Below are 13,336 nucleotides of genomic sequence, written 5' to 3' on the forward strand. Positions count from 1 at the left end.
ATAGCAGCACTTTCCCATGCTTATTATACGCATCAAGGGGTAAGGAAAAAAATTAAATATTGTGTATGCATGTGTGCGTGTTCTGGTGCACAGGTGTTTTGCTTTCTGAGGCTGTGTGTGTGTGTGTGTGTGTGTGTGTGTGTGTGTGTGTGAACTCTGACAGTGTAGGACTCCATACAGTTGTGGTTCTACTTTCAGAGAAATCCTGAGGTGTCTAAATGAAGCTTTCCTGGGTAATCACAAACTCTTAGGGGTTATAAATCCAGTCTCTAGATGGCAGCATTCTAAATTGGTGATAAATGTTATGCTCCTTTTTATCCTAGAGGATTAACACTGGAATAAATCCAAGTAGTTTGGAAGAGATGGAGGGGAGTGTCGGGAAGGAGCCAAAGCAATCCATATGGGTTTGCATTTGTGAGTTTCCCCTCTTTAATATTACTATAGAATTTAACTTTTTCACACCGATTAATGAGCAACTCCCTTTCAGTTTCTAGACTTAACATTAGATTTAGGAGATAAAAAGTTAATAGTTGATGGTAAATTCTTGGAAGCAGGAATTGTTTTGACTTTTGTCGTCTTAGTCCCAGAATCCTGGACAGTACCTTTCGTACTTAAAGGCTGCTTCTTGAATTGAATTAAATCGCATTTAATTTTGAGGTCCTATGTCAATAACCTTTTAAGTTCCAATTTGGGGGTCATTTCCCCTAACTCACACTGCTGTTCAGCTGATGTACAAGGTACACAAAAATTTAACAAGGTTGGAGGAATTGTTAACAGCGAAGAAAGTCGGTTCCCTGTCCCCTTTTCCCTCCTCCCCAGCTAAAGCAAGACAACTCCTTTGACACTCTGATTCCTATTTTTCATGAGTTGGAGTGGGCCACTGACCTTGGGTGTGGGCTGGGCCAGCCCCACCAATGTTTGCCTCTCTGGGGTACCGGACACCGCTGCCAGCTCCAGGTTATGTTGCTCCAATTGCGTAACTGCCGTGAAGAAAGCTGGGGCAGGCAGGGCTGCGGAAGGGAAGTGAGGGGCCGCGCCGTTCTCCTCCTTGTGGCCGCGGAAATACAGGGCCACTTGCTTGCGGATAGTAGACGTCCTGGGTCCTCGCTCATGTTGCACAGCTACAGGATGAGACAGACAGTGAGTGACAAGGCTGAGTTTGATTCTAACAAGTCTGGTAACCCAAGGACTCCAGCTTCAGTTTATCAGCCTCATTCTGGGTTTAGAATCAGAAGATGCGGTTTTGAATCTTGTTTCCTTCCCTAACAAACTGTGTGGCCTTGGGCAAGTAGTTTCGCCGCTCCAGGCTTTAGTTTCATAGGCAAAACGAGAGAGTTGGATCTGGTTTTATCTAAATGACTTTCTGGTCTAAATCCCACAAATCCCTAATCTAGCTTTTTCATGAATTTACTTGGTACTTGCACTAGAGATAATCTCACCGTTTTTTGATTGGCTCATCTGGAAAGACCCTAGGGCCATCGTGGGTTCCAAGCCCCAAAACTGGCACAAGGATGCTGGACGAGGGAGAGGATATCTTCAGTATCTGGGGAATATTATTGGAAACTGGAGACAACTTTGCCCGCAAGGCATAGGGTGTCTGTCACCTGCTCACAATCTGATCCGAGAGAGGGACCGAGAGAGGAGGGCTGACTGCAGACTTCTGAGGAGTACCTTGTCTTTTATCAGACCGAGATTTTAGGTCTCCTAGTTCAGAGGCATTTAGGCCTCCCATTTCAAAAAAGCGGCCTGGATCCTACAGGCAACAACTGCACACGAACAGGTTCTTAACCCCTTACCAATGAGGGAGGAAGTGACTTTCTGCCTTCAAGGCTTCGAGAGGGAAAGGTGCCAGAGGCCTGGGGAGTGGAGTGGGGAAAATGTGATGGAAAGAGAGCTAGCCTCGGAAGAGTGTGCGGGAAGGGAGGCAGGCAGGCAAACAGCAGGAGAGAGATCTGACAATTACCGCAAACAGTTTAAACAAACAAATTAATTCAGGGGCAATCTCCCGCCCGCGGAGCTTGACAACTTGTCAATACAGAAGTTCAACAGGTTTTTCGCTCCTGCTTTTTTCCCGCTGCAGAGAGAGGAAGCGAGCTTCCTGAACTGGCAACTAGATGCTAGGGGGCTGCGGTCCCTGGCTCTCGTCCTGAAAGCCAAATTCTCCCCAAGCTTGACCCTGGTCCCTAATACTGACAGCAGCCTTCAGCCAGACATTTCCAAAACTGTTCGGGACTGGTGTGTGTGTGTGTGTGTGTGTGTGTGTGTGTGTGTGTATTGTCCCGGCTCCCTGCAGAATCCCAGTCGCTACTTCTTTCTCCTGGTGCTATAAAGAGGCTCTCCTCGGAAGCACAGAGAAAGGGGGACCTATAGGAGATGCTCCCCTGCCTCCCAAAGGCATTCTTTTCTCTTCATATCTGTAGAGGATGCAGAACTCTCTCTTGTGAAGTAATCTTGGAGAGCATTTGTTGCTAAAAAGGGTTTTCTTCTGTGTTCTTATCTTCTCTCAGAAAAGTCTCACAAATTCTGTTCTCCCTCCTCCAGGTTCATTAGGATGAAGAAGTAATGGGTGCCAAGGTCCCAGGGATGTCTAATAGGCTTAGAGGTTGGGTTACAAAGGGTAGGCAAAGAGAAATAACTCTGGAAAGAGGCGAAAAGAGGGATTAGGAAAGGAGGCTGGAATCATTGTCCTTCCTTCCACAGATAGTGGAAATGCCCACCCAGTGTTTTAAAAGCAGTCTCTCCCCTCCTTATTTCAGCAATAGATGTAATGATCCCCTGACTCTCATCCTAAGAGTGGGAATCAGGTCCAGTAGTTCAGAATGACAGAGCTGGAAGAGATTTCTAGGACTTTTCTTACTCACTTTTAATAGAAGAAGTTGAGATTGGGAGAGTTTAGATGACCTTCCCAAGATCACAGAACTAATAATCTGGCAGAGTAGGTCTTAAGATTTCAGTGCCCACACTGCTTCTTCTAGAGTGGTTCCCTCTACAAGGGGGAACCTCTAAGTGGACTGACACTGATCAGGGTCAAGGGAGAGATTTTGGCTGAAACACTGGGACAACTTCCCAGGCATCTGGTAGAAGTGTTTGGGGAAGATGATTTACATGCATATGAATGCAATGTATTTTCTGTACATATAATTTACTTACTACTCAATCAACATTAGAAGAATAAAGGAATGTACTGATTACCATCTTTGTTCATGTTGACTTCCAAACACTTCTTCAAGCGACAAGCTCTGCATTGGTTTCTGTGCGTCTTATCCACTGGGCAGCCACCCTGAAACAGAAAGGGAAATAAGAGTTTACAGAGAAGAGGAGAGGGATGTTTTTTGTTCATGGAAGGAAGATACATCAGGGCAGATTCAAGGAAAATAAACAAATTAACACATAAGACAAGGTTGGAGAAGACAAGAAGGACAATGTGCTGTCCTATTTATTTGATTTTCAACTTTGACTTTGTTGCTTTTGCCTTTGAAACCCCCAGAAAGTAGAAGTTTTATATCCTGAAGGCTTTGGGTTTCTCAATTTGAGATAATTCCTTTTGTGTGTTAGAAAGGCACTAAATAGCTGGGTTCCTGACCTTAGTTTGCTTCTCTGAGCTTGAAAAAATCCCTTGGTGTTGTGAGTACTGGTTGCCTCAGTCAAGCAAGTAAAGAATCCTGGGGTAAATGGCCAAATGAAAAGGAGGAAGAGGAAGTGAGAATAGAAGGAAGAATACTGAGCTGATCAGCCACCTGGAGTTTGAGTCAAGTTGGAACTGTTAACTTTTGAGAGGTATTTTCAAATAGAGACCTTTGGACAAAGAGGTTGGTGAGGTCTATTCAGCACCAAAGACAGCAGCCTACCTTCAGGGCTTCTTTTCTCTCCTATGCCCCATCCTCACCCCCACCCTATAGTGGAAAGGCTTCCATCGCTGCTTCAGATAGGGGCAGATCTCTGAGCTCTCTTCCTCTTTCATTCTCCACTTCTCTTTCTCCTTCCTTCCTTTTTCTTTCTATCTCTGTGGTCTGCCTCCTTACTCCGTTTTTCACCAGTCAGGCTTTCCTTTCAGGTTCCACTGATACCCTATGGGTTCAGTTTTTTCTTACTTTCCTAAATTGATTCTATGGTTCAACATTTTTATTGGCTTTCCTGAAGATTTGACTAAGTCTAGAGTTATGAAAATATACATTGATTTGGGGACAATCTCTTAGGAGAGAAGCAAATTTAAGGTTAAAGAAGCCAGAGGGGACACATTGAGGGATGAAAAGGGAAGAACTGAAAGGCATGAAGAAACCCCCAAACTACAGCATATAGTATAATTTTGGGAAGGAAATAACAACATGTATTGAGACCAATAGGCTACAAACACTGACTTTAAAAAGTTAGTTCAATCTCTGTGTTCTGTGTTTATTTTATTTTTTATCTGGATATATGATGTTATTGAAGTGTGAAAACTGCCTCCACTAATGGCAATTTATCTGTAACAGAATCTATAACAGAGATAATATTTAGAGAGTTCACAGAGCTAATATTTTATCTAGGTTTTTCTGATTCCATGACCAGCTTTTATTCATCAAAGGTAGGTACTTCCTCTCTTTTTATTCATGGAAGTATTTTTATATGTCTAGTAGAAAAAAGTGGAATAAAGATACACTTTTATTTTGCTTTGTAAGGTGAGATAAATCTATATAAAGGAAACTTGGAGTTAAATGTTCAGAGTGATTCTTTTCCTGATTATTCTTTTTCTGATTATTCTTTTTGGGGAAGAAAGGGCACTCTCCTACATATACAATTAGTATCCATATATTTACTGTGTAGATAGAGAAAGAGAAGCCTCCTTTGAAGACCTAAGAGAGGCATAAAGGGTTTGTAATCATTTCAAATTATTGATGTCTTGGTTCTAAATTGAGTAAAATGAAAGATAATTTTTTTGGGGGGGAGAAGGAGATTGCTGGAACAATTCTACAGCACATCTTCCCTGACAGCAATTCTTTTTAAAGATTTCCAAAAAAATTTTAAAGTATGTTAACATTTAATTAAGAGTGTCATCTTACTCTTTTGACGAAGATGTTAACCCTAACTAAAGGCCTTCACTACTGTTTATGTGCATCTAACTGGATTAAATGTACATCACTATCAAAAGCCTGGAACAAAGGTATCTGACTAGATCAATTTATATATTTGGCCAGCAAAAGCAGGAAAGAGAAGGTAAGCTAAGGTCCATTGTTGCTCATTTACAAATGCTAGTGTCATCAATATAGTTTGAGTTGGCTACTTTCCTGGTGTTTAAAAGAACATTTCCCTTATTTTGAATTCTTCAATTCTGTTTGTTGGTGTATTCACACTGTATAAATAAAATTAATTGAAAAAAGCAGCATGGTGAAGTTGTCTAGAGTCAAAAGATCTGGGTTAGTCACTTACTACAAGTAATCTCGGATGAGTCAATTAATCTCAGTTTCCTTAACTTTTCTGTACTAAGGAGTGTTGGACTAGATTACTTCAAAGGCCCCTTCCATATCTAAAACTGTAATCTTATGATTCTAATACAGTGTTGTCATCTTGTGAGTGTAATAATTTCCTCCACATTCCAAGAAGTAGTGTGTGTGTGTGTGTGTGTGTGTGTGTGTGTATTTGTTGTTCATTCCTGCCTGCTTGAATATATGTGACCGCATTTGGAGTTTTATTGGCATAGATCCTGAGTGGTTTTCTATTTCCTCCTCTGATTAATTTTATAGATGAGCAAACTGAGGCAAATATAGGGTTAAGTGACTTGTCCAAGGTCACACAGCTAGTACATGTCAGTGGTCAAATTTGAATTCAGATCTTCCTGAGTCCAGGGAAAGTATTTTATCCACTGAACCACCTAATTGCCCAAGTATGGAGATACTAAAGTACCTAATAGATACATAGTTGTGATTTTCAAACAGGAATGAAATGATCAATCACAAAATGAAAATTTCAAACTAAATTATTCCTTCATTTTGCTATGTTTATATGATTTTAAAAATATAATTCTATCAAATTAGTTCATAAGTATAGATATAGCCCAAGGAGGAATCAGAGCAACTTAGTAATAACAATGTAATTTCTGTGTATATATTTAAATATTTATATGTGCATGCATGTATGCATATATATGTATGTATGAATGTATATAGTGGGTTGCCACAATTCTGTAAAGCAACAACAACTTCCATACCTTTGATCATTCCCTCAGTAGTATGATGAAGGCTGCTAGTTGTTTCTTGCCATATTAACACTATAAGCACTTAGCTAGAACTCTATCTTCACTAAAATGAGCATTTATGATTCAATGGCTGATGAGAGGGGAGATTCTGTGACCATAAGGCTGATATGAAAAGAAAAAGCTAAGCCCATTAAAAAGCTGGGCATCTCTTTTCTATTGATAGAGGCATCTGTTTTTCCTTTCAGGAGGCTCTTCTGAAATTCTCATACTGCCCTGGCTTGGCTCTTGGTTGGTCTCCCCCACTTCCTATGCCAGAATTCGGTTAGTCCCATTGGTGATTGTTGAATTCTGCAGGGATATGCCAGCTACAATTTCCTCAAGCCTCCAACAACCTTTTAAAGCCGTCTCTTTTGCTAATATGATCTCTGCTAGGTGACACCAGCCCAGATTATGATACACTGGATGGGAAGAGGAAAACCCACTCCGGGCCTGGGGGTTGAAAGAAATTGCTTTGTTCTCATCTGCCTTATTTATCCAACTCTAATATTCTATACAATATTCTGGAATTTGCTTTCTTTAAAGCTACATTTACAAACGAAACTTGACTCCCTGAATCTTGAATGCTCCTGACTTTTGATTGGTATCATTATTAGAATGACTCCTTCTAAAGGTTTTTTTTTCCCCTAGGGGAGAATAGAACAAGAGTTTAGAGGGAGAGAAAAACTCTCCCGAATTTCCCTAAGGCATTAGGTCACTTCTAAAACACCAGATTTGCGTAAGGATCCATACATGTTACTGAAAATGAAGAGGAGCTTCCCGGGAAGGATGGAAATCTGAGGACTTTTCCTTTGGTATTTGATTTAAAGAAATAAGAGCCTGTTCTGGGTTCGAAACTGTGATCTACTTTCCAAGCACTTTGACTGTGACTTACCATTTGTTAAAAATAATTCCTCCGGGTTGAAAACATTTTAACCTCTGTGTTGCTGTCTTTTTTTTTTTTTTTTGAGAAAAAAATCCTATTCCTCCTTCCACGCCCCTTCTCTCTCACTATGCTTTTTACCCATGTTGGAGCCTGTGAAGACCAGGAGACGAACGGTTTAAAAAAAAATGCAGGAAAAGATCCCAAATAGAAGAACCATGTGTGCACTCTTTAGCAGATCGAAGGAAAAACACTTAAGAGGAGGAAGAGGAGGAGAGAGTGATACCTTGGGAAGAGGAGACATAACGACTGGTACCTGGTTTCCAGATTTGCAGACATATGTCCGATTCCTCCTGATACTCCGTTTGAAAAACCCCGAGCATCCATCACAAGCATATACTCCATAGTGCTTTCCAGAGCTGCGATCCCCACACACTTTACACGGGATGTCTAAAATACGACCTGAAATCAGAAGGCGGAAAAGCGAAAGAACGGAGAATAGGAAAAGAGAAACGAGAGAGAGAGAGAGAGAGAGAGAGAGAGAGAGAGAGAGAGAGAGAGAGAGAGAGAGAGAGAGAGAGAGAGAGAGAGAGAGAGAGAGAGAGAGAGAGAGAGAGAGAGAGAGGCTAAGCAATCTGACCTGAGAAGGGATTAGCACTGGAGCTGTGGTAAACGCAAATAATGAAGTTATTTTATAGCCAAACCTTTCCCCCCACCCTCCCTTGAGCAAGTGTCAGTTTTCTACAATGACCATTATTCATGCACCGCTACATTTATTTGAATCCTCTACAATCGGCGAGGCTCACTTTGGAATAAAAGGGCCTTGCAGTCCCGGGCTCCGCGGCGGCAGCCTCAGTTGCAGTAGAGGCAATAGCAAAAATGCCCTTCGCCGTTTTGCTGCGACAAAAAGTTTGTCCTGCCTGCCTGGGCTTCTCCATTGAGCCCGGGAAAGCCGTTAGTGATGGAGAGACGCGACAAACTTGAAATTTAAAAACGGACACGAAAAAGAAACGTTCTGGGAACCCGCCATGGAGACTGGGTCCCAGCTCTGAGATCTATTGTTACTATAGTTATACTTAGTAGTAGAAGTAATAATAATAATACTCTGTAGCTGCGAAACTTTCACCTCACTTTTGTTTGATGAATCTTAGAAATAATTTCTCCTCCCAACGTTTTAATAAATGCTTTTAAAATAATATTAATTATCAGAATTAAAAGAATCTCCCCTCCCCCTCCCAACCGTGCCAACTTGAGGGAAGTAGCTTTCCTTTCTCCTCAAACCTTAGTTCCTCAGCTGACTGGTTCTTTTAGGTGATGCATTCTTTGGTTGTCTGTCCTCAGGCTTGGGGAGGAAAAAACTGACATTTGACTGAAAATTTCACTCCCGTTTTTAATGCCCGGCGCCCGTCTGACACACGCACAAGGCACGCACACACACGTATACACACACCCCACAGTAAGATTCGACTTCTCTTCCAACTTCTACTTCCCGTTCTCCATTAGTTACTTTTTTCATTATCAGCCTAGGCACACAAGAAGTAGAGCCGGGAGGGGATAAGGCGCAAAATAGCCTCCCCCTACTCCAGAGCCGGGAGGGGGCCCCACAATTCAGCTTTCCGATCCACGGAGTACACAGGGACTAATATCAAGTCTCAGAAAACCTCCTTTCTCGAAGACAATAAGGACATTAGATAAAGTGTTAACTTAATGATTTTCTCATTGAAACCCATTTGACTGCTCCCAATCAGTACAACCTGCCAGCTTCTCCCCTAAATGAAACTCGACAGCTGCTATATACAACATAGCTAGAGGACTGGGGATTAAGTTGGGGACTGGGGCGGAGGAGGGAGGGGAAAGAAAAGAAAAGCGGAGGGAGGAGGGGAAGTAGAAAGGCTAGTGGTGTGTGCGGGTGCGTGTGTATGTATATGTGTGTGTGTGTGTGTGTGTGTGTGTGTGTGTGTGTGTGTGTGTGTGTGATTGTTGGAGTAGGGTAAACTTTTCTTCCATACTTAACCATTATGGGCACATCCAGGCCAGCTTTCCCTGCTAAGGGTGGAAGGTCAGTGGTGGAGAAGGGACTGGTGCAGGTAGGAGGTCCGGGGACAGAAATGGGAAGAAGGGAGGAGGGGGAGAGTGGGCAACAAGGAATGGTTCCTGGGACTGTGTAATTACAAACCCTTCTTACCACCTGCCTATAGAGTCACCAGTGACCCGTCAAAAAGGGTAGCATGGGAATTCGGATATCACACAATGCCAAAAGGGGAAAGCACTCAATTCTCTCTTCCACCGCGCCCCCCCCCCCCAACTCCAACCCCAGTCTCCTCTCCATCTTCACATCAACTGAGACATTTTCCGCGCCCACAGGCTTGTACAAAGCCAGAGAGAAGTTGGGGGTGGGGTGTGAGAGTGGTACTGGAGGGTGGATGGAAAGAAGACAGTGAGAATGTACAGCCAACAGTGCCATCTCCCTTCTCTTCATGTGCCGGGTCATAGCAGCCAAGAAAACTCGTTGTTGCCTGTCTCTGGCTTCCTGGCCATTAGGCCCTCTCTGCAGGAGGAACTCCCAGGTCACCCACTGAGTTTGGAGAAATCAGAGAACTTGACTTTGCCTCTAAGGGAAGGACTGTCTGTTTGTCTGCATACCTGCTTCCCTGTCAATCTTCCTCCCTTTGGACCAATTTTAATATCCTTGTGTGTCTATCTGGATCATTCACTCCCTAAATTAATTTTATTTTTACTTTTTATACAGCTGTATTTATTTACTTCTTTGCTTACACTTTGTAACCCTGTCTCAGTAGAAGAAGGGAGTTCCTTGAGAGGGACAGTCTTATTTTTGTCTTTGTACTCCCAAGTACCCAAAGGTTTCTAGCATGGAATTATTCCCAGCATTTGTTTTTTGAATCGACTTGGAGTTGTGATCACTAGAAATTAATGGATGTAGAGGTTCTTTTCCTTATCTTCTCTTTGCAGCTTCCAGATGACTTTAGTAAATGCAAGGGAACAGGTTTCTAATCCAGTAGCTCAGACTGTACTTCAAGTTTGTGAGACTTGTTGCAGTCCCTTCTGTTAACTGCTTCACATTAGATAATGTTACTAATTTTTCTGGTCGATATTATTATTATTATTATTATTATTATTATTATTATTATTATTATTATTATTATTATTATTACTGCTATGGTTGTTGTCTCTGGTTGTTTTTCCTTTGTCGAGCTTCAAGGGAAAATTGATGATTCCTGAACAAAAGCAAACTTTTTCATCTATCTTCAGTTGTGGAGATGAGGGAGCGAAGGGAGTAACTCAGCCAAGAGAGACAGACTGACTCTCCACCCTCAGTTCTGATTCTAGCTCCCTCAGCTATGTCTGTCTTCCTGGAGCAGTCTTACTTGAGTTGCTAGGGCCTTCTTTCACCCATACTCTAGATGTATGGTGCTCTGACTGATTAGAGACAGCCCTAGTACACGACTCTAGGTAGTGGGGGTTGGGAAAGGAGAAGTCGAGAATGCTGGGGGACAGGAGGGGATGAGAAAAATTCCTGGGCAGAGAAAATCTGCTCAAAAAAAAAAAAAAAAAAAAAGTCTCAACCAAAAAACAACCCTACCAAGCCACGTTACAATGACTCGGGGTCATGAGATAACTGGCTGGTCCTGTTGTAAAGCTCCTCTGATTTGGCCAGCCGAGGTACAACGTGAGGAAAGTGGGATTTTATTGGGGCCGGGAAACCGTTCTTAACATCCCTCGCCAGGGGGTCCCCTCGGGCTTTTTGTGTGTTATAATTGCTTAAAGATATATGGCAGCTTCGATTACTGTAATTACCATCAGAGGCTGTTGAAAGAAGTTAGTCTGGGCTGGAGGGGTGACTGGCTGGGGTCTTGTTACCACCCAGGAAGGGATCACATTTGACACAGCTCTACACTCCAACCGAGAGAAGCCAAGCGAGGCGAGGTCCGCAGGCCGGGCGTGTCCCCCTTGCCCTATTCCCGCCCCCTCCCCAGGCTATCGGTCTAGCCCTACTCCGTGGGCACCCCGAGTCCAACTTAGTCCCTAGAACCGGCACCGTTTTGCTCTAGCTGTGCTCGGACTCGTACTATTTCTCGGCTTACATTTTTAGGAGAGGAGCTAGATGTGTACCCCGAACTCTGGAAAGGGTTGGGTGATTGAGTAAAAGAAAAGCAGGGTTCGGGGCTCTATATGGGTCCTAATCAGAACGAAAGATGAATTCTGAGTTTTGTTTGGTTGGTCAGACAGGACAGACGCAATGGAGTAGATGAAGAGCCGCGAGAGTTTGTGACCTCTGTCCGAATTACTCCCGGGCTTCTGGACCTGACCTCAGACGTCCTCGCACAATCCATCTTAGAAAAGCTAAATATAAGAAGCTCCGAGAAAGTTTAAGAGATTTATACTTTGTGGCTTCATTCGAAAATCTTTATCCTTTCTTCGCTTTCTCCCCCCCTCCCCCCAACACACACACATCCTACCCCCGGAACATAGCCGCTCCTAGCGCGGGGATCCGGAAAAAAACAACCTTCATTGTTTTTCTTTTCTTTTTCTTTTTCTTTTTCTTTCTTTCTTTCTTTCTTTCTCTTCTTTCTTTTCTTTCTTTCTTTCTTTCTTTCTTTTCTTCTTTCTTTCTTTCTTTCTTTCTTTCTTTCTTTCTTTCTTTCTTTCTTTCTTTCTTTCTTTCTTTCTTTCTTCTTCTTTCTTTCTTTCTTTTCTTTCTTCTTTCTTTCTTTCTTTCTTTCTTTCTTTCTTTCTTTCTTTCTTTCTTTCTTTCTTTCTTTCTTCTTTCTTTTCTTTCTTTCTTTCTTTCTTTCTTTCTTTCTTTCTTTCTTTCTTTCTTTCTTTCTTTCTTTCTTTTCTTTCTTTCTTTCTTTCTTTCTTTCTTTCTTTCTTTCTTTCTTTCTTTCTTTCTTTCTTTCTTTCTTTCTTTCTTTTTTTTTTTTTTTACTGGCTCAGCCCGGCAGCTTTGGATTCAGAGAAAACCCGGTCTCGGAACAGGCAGCCAAACGTCTTGTCCTGCCGAAGTGAAAGGGTAGTTTGGTTTTCTTCTTACGACGGGAAAGAAAGAAGGGAGATTGTGACCCTGCATCTCATGGGCAGGGGCAGGAATCGGACGCCTTTAGCTCCACTCTTTTTGGACGCTCAGGGTTCAGCCAAGTGACAATAACGCGCGTAAAAGCGTTACTTTCTGCTTCTTTCGTGGGAAAATATCTCAGGAAACAATTCACCACCACCCAAAAGTGACAAAAATCAACCCCGCATTACTTGTACAATGACTGCAAATGAGGACCCCGGAAGACTGTTGCTGTGAGTTGCAAGAAACAGAACAAGTTGTTTTTTACATTACCTCTGACCTCAGTTCCTCACTTCTTAATAAATAAAGTTCCTAGTTTTCTTTTTCCTTCCTTCCTTCCTTCCTTCCTTCCTTCCTTCCTTCCTTCCTTCCTTCCTTCCTTCCTTCCTTCCTTCCTTCCTTCCCTTTCTTCTTTCCTTCCTCTCCAAACATATCTTTTTCATGTCTGCTGCTATGTATATATATAATATATGCTATATATATGCTATGTATGTGTATATATGTATATATATATGTATATATACATACACACACACATATATATATATATATATATATATATATATAATAACCCAAATACCACATGCTCGGAATGTTCGTCTGACCTCAATAAAAGAAAATCCCTACCCAGTTCTTTTTTGGGAGGAGGAAGGATAAACTCCCACCTGCAGGAGACTTTCTGCCAATCACCAGGGAGTTCTCAGCTCTCTTTGGCCTATAACTTAAACCTTCCCCGCCACACATATTGTGGCGAAGAGGGATGCGAAGGGAAGAGGACCTACAACTAAATAAAACAGAAGGAAACAAGAACAACAAAACCTCCACCAGGAAGTGTTGAGACTAGATTGTTGCAACCGCTAGGTTGCAGCTTCCGAAAGTACCTGTACTCCAGCAAACCTCGGTAAGACCAAAGGTGTACGGAGGAAAATAATGACCTAAGTAAAAATCAGACCAAAGCGGTATGCGATAACGATGTCTGTATATGGTATGCGTATACAGCTATTACACACACACGTACATATACACAAAGTGTACAAGAGAAGTTGTAACACAGCAGCTCAGTTGGGATGTAAAGCTTGAATAGCAAATGAAGTTTGAAGGGGAAAAGCCATTGTCAAAGAAACCACACTATCGGAAGGATGAATTGGGAACCTACAATCTTTCCCCCACC

The 13,336-nt window shown here is 42.3% G+C and overlaps 1 protein-coding gene across 5 annotated transcripts in view; it reads right to left on the reverse strand.

The window, feature by feature from the left end:
- NR2E1 (nuclear receptor subfamily 2 group E member 1) overlaps window positions 1-13,336 on the reverse strand; it is a 28,980-nt gene that overhangs the window by 13,721 nt on the left and 1,923 nt on the right. For all 5 annotated transcript variants that reach the window (XM_074310152.1, XM_074310151.1, XM_074310150.1 and 2 more), the window contains 3 exons: window positions 7,408-7,553; window positions 3,193-3,280; window positions 886-1,121 (listed from right to left, as the gene is read on the reverse strand). In XM_074310152.1, coding sequence (XP_074166253.1) covers window positions 886-1,121; window positions 3,193-3,280; window positions 7,408-7,553 — 470 coding nt within the window. The remainder of the gene's footprint in view (window positions 1-885; window positions 1,122-3,192; window positions 3,281-7,407; window positions 7,554-13,336) is intronic.

Source organism: Sminthopsis crassicaudata, chromosome 4 (genome assembly GCF_048593235.1).
Source record: "Sminthopsis crassicaudata isolate SCR6 chromosome 4, ASM4859323v1, whole genome shotgun sequence".
Classification (NCBI taxonomy): domain Eukaryota; kingdom Metazoa; phylum Chordata; class Mammalia; order Dasyuromorphia; family Dasyuridae; genus Sminthopsis; species Sminthopsis crassicaudata.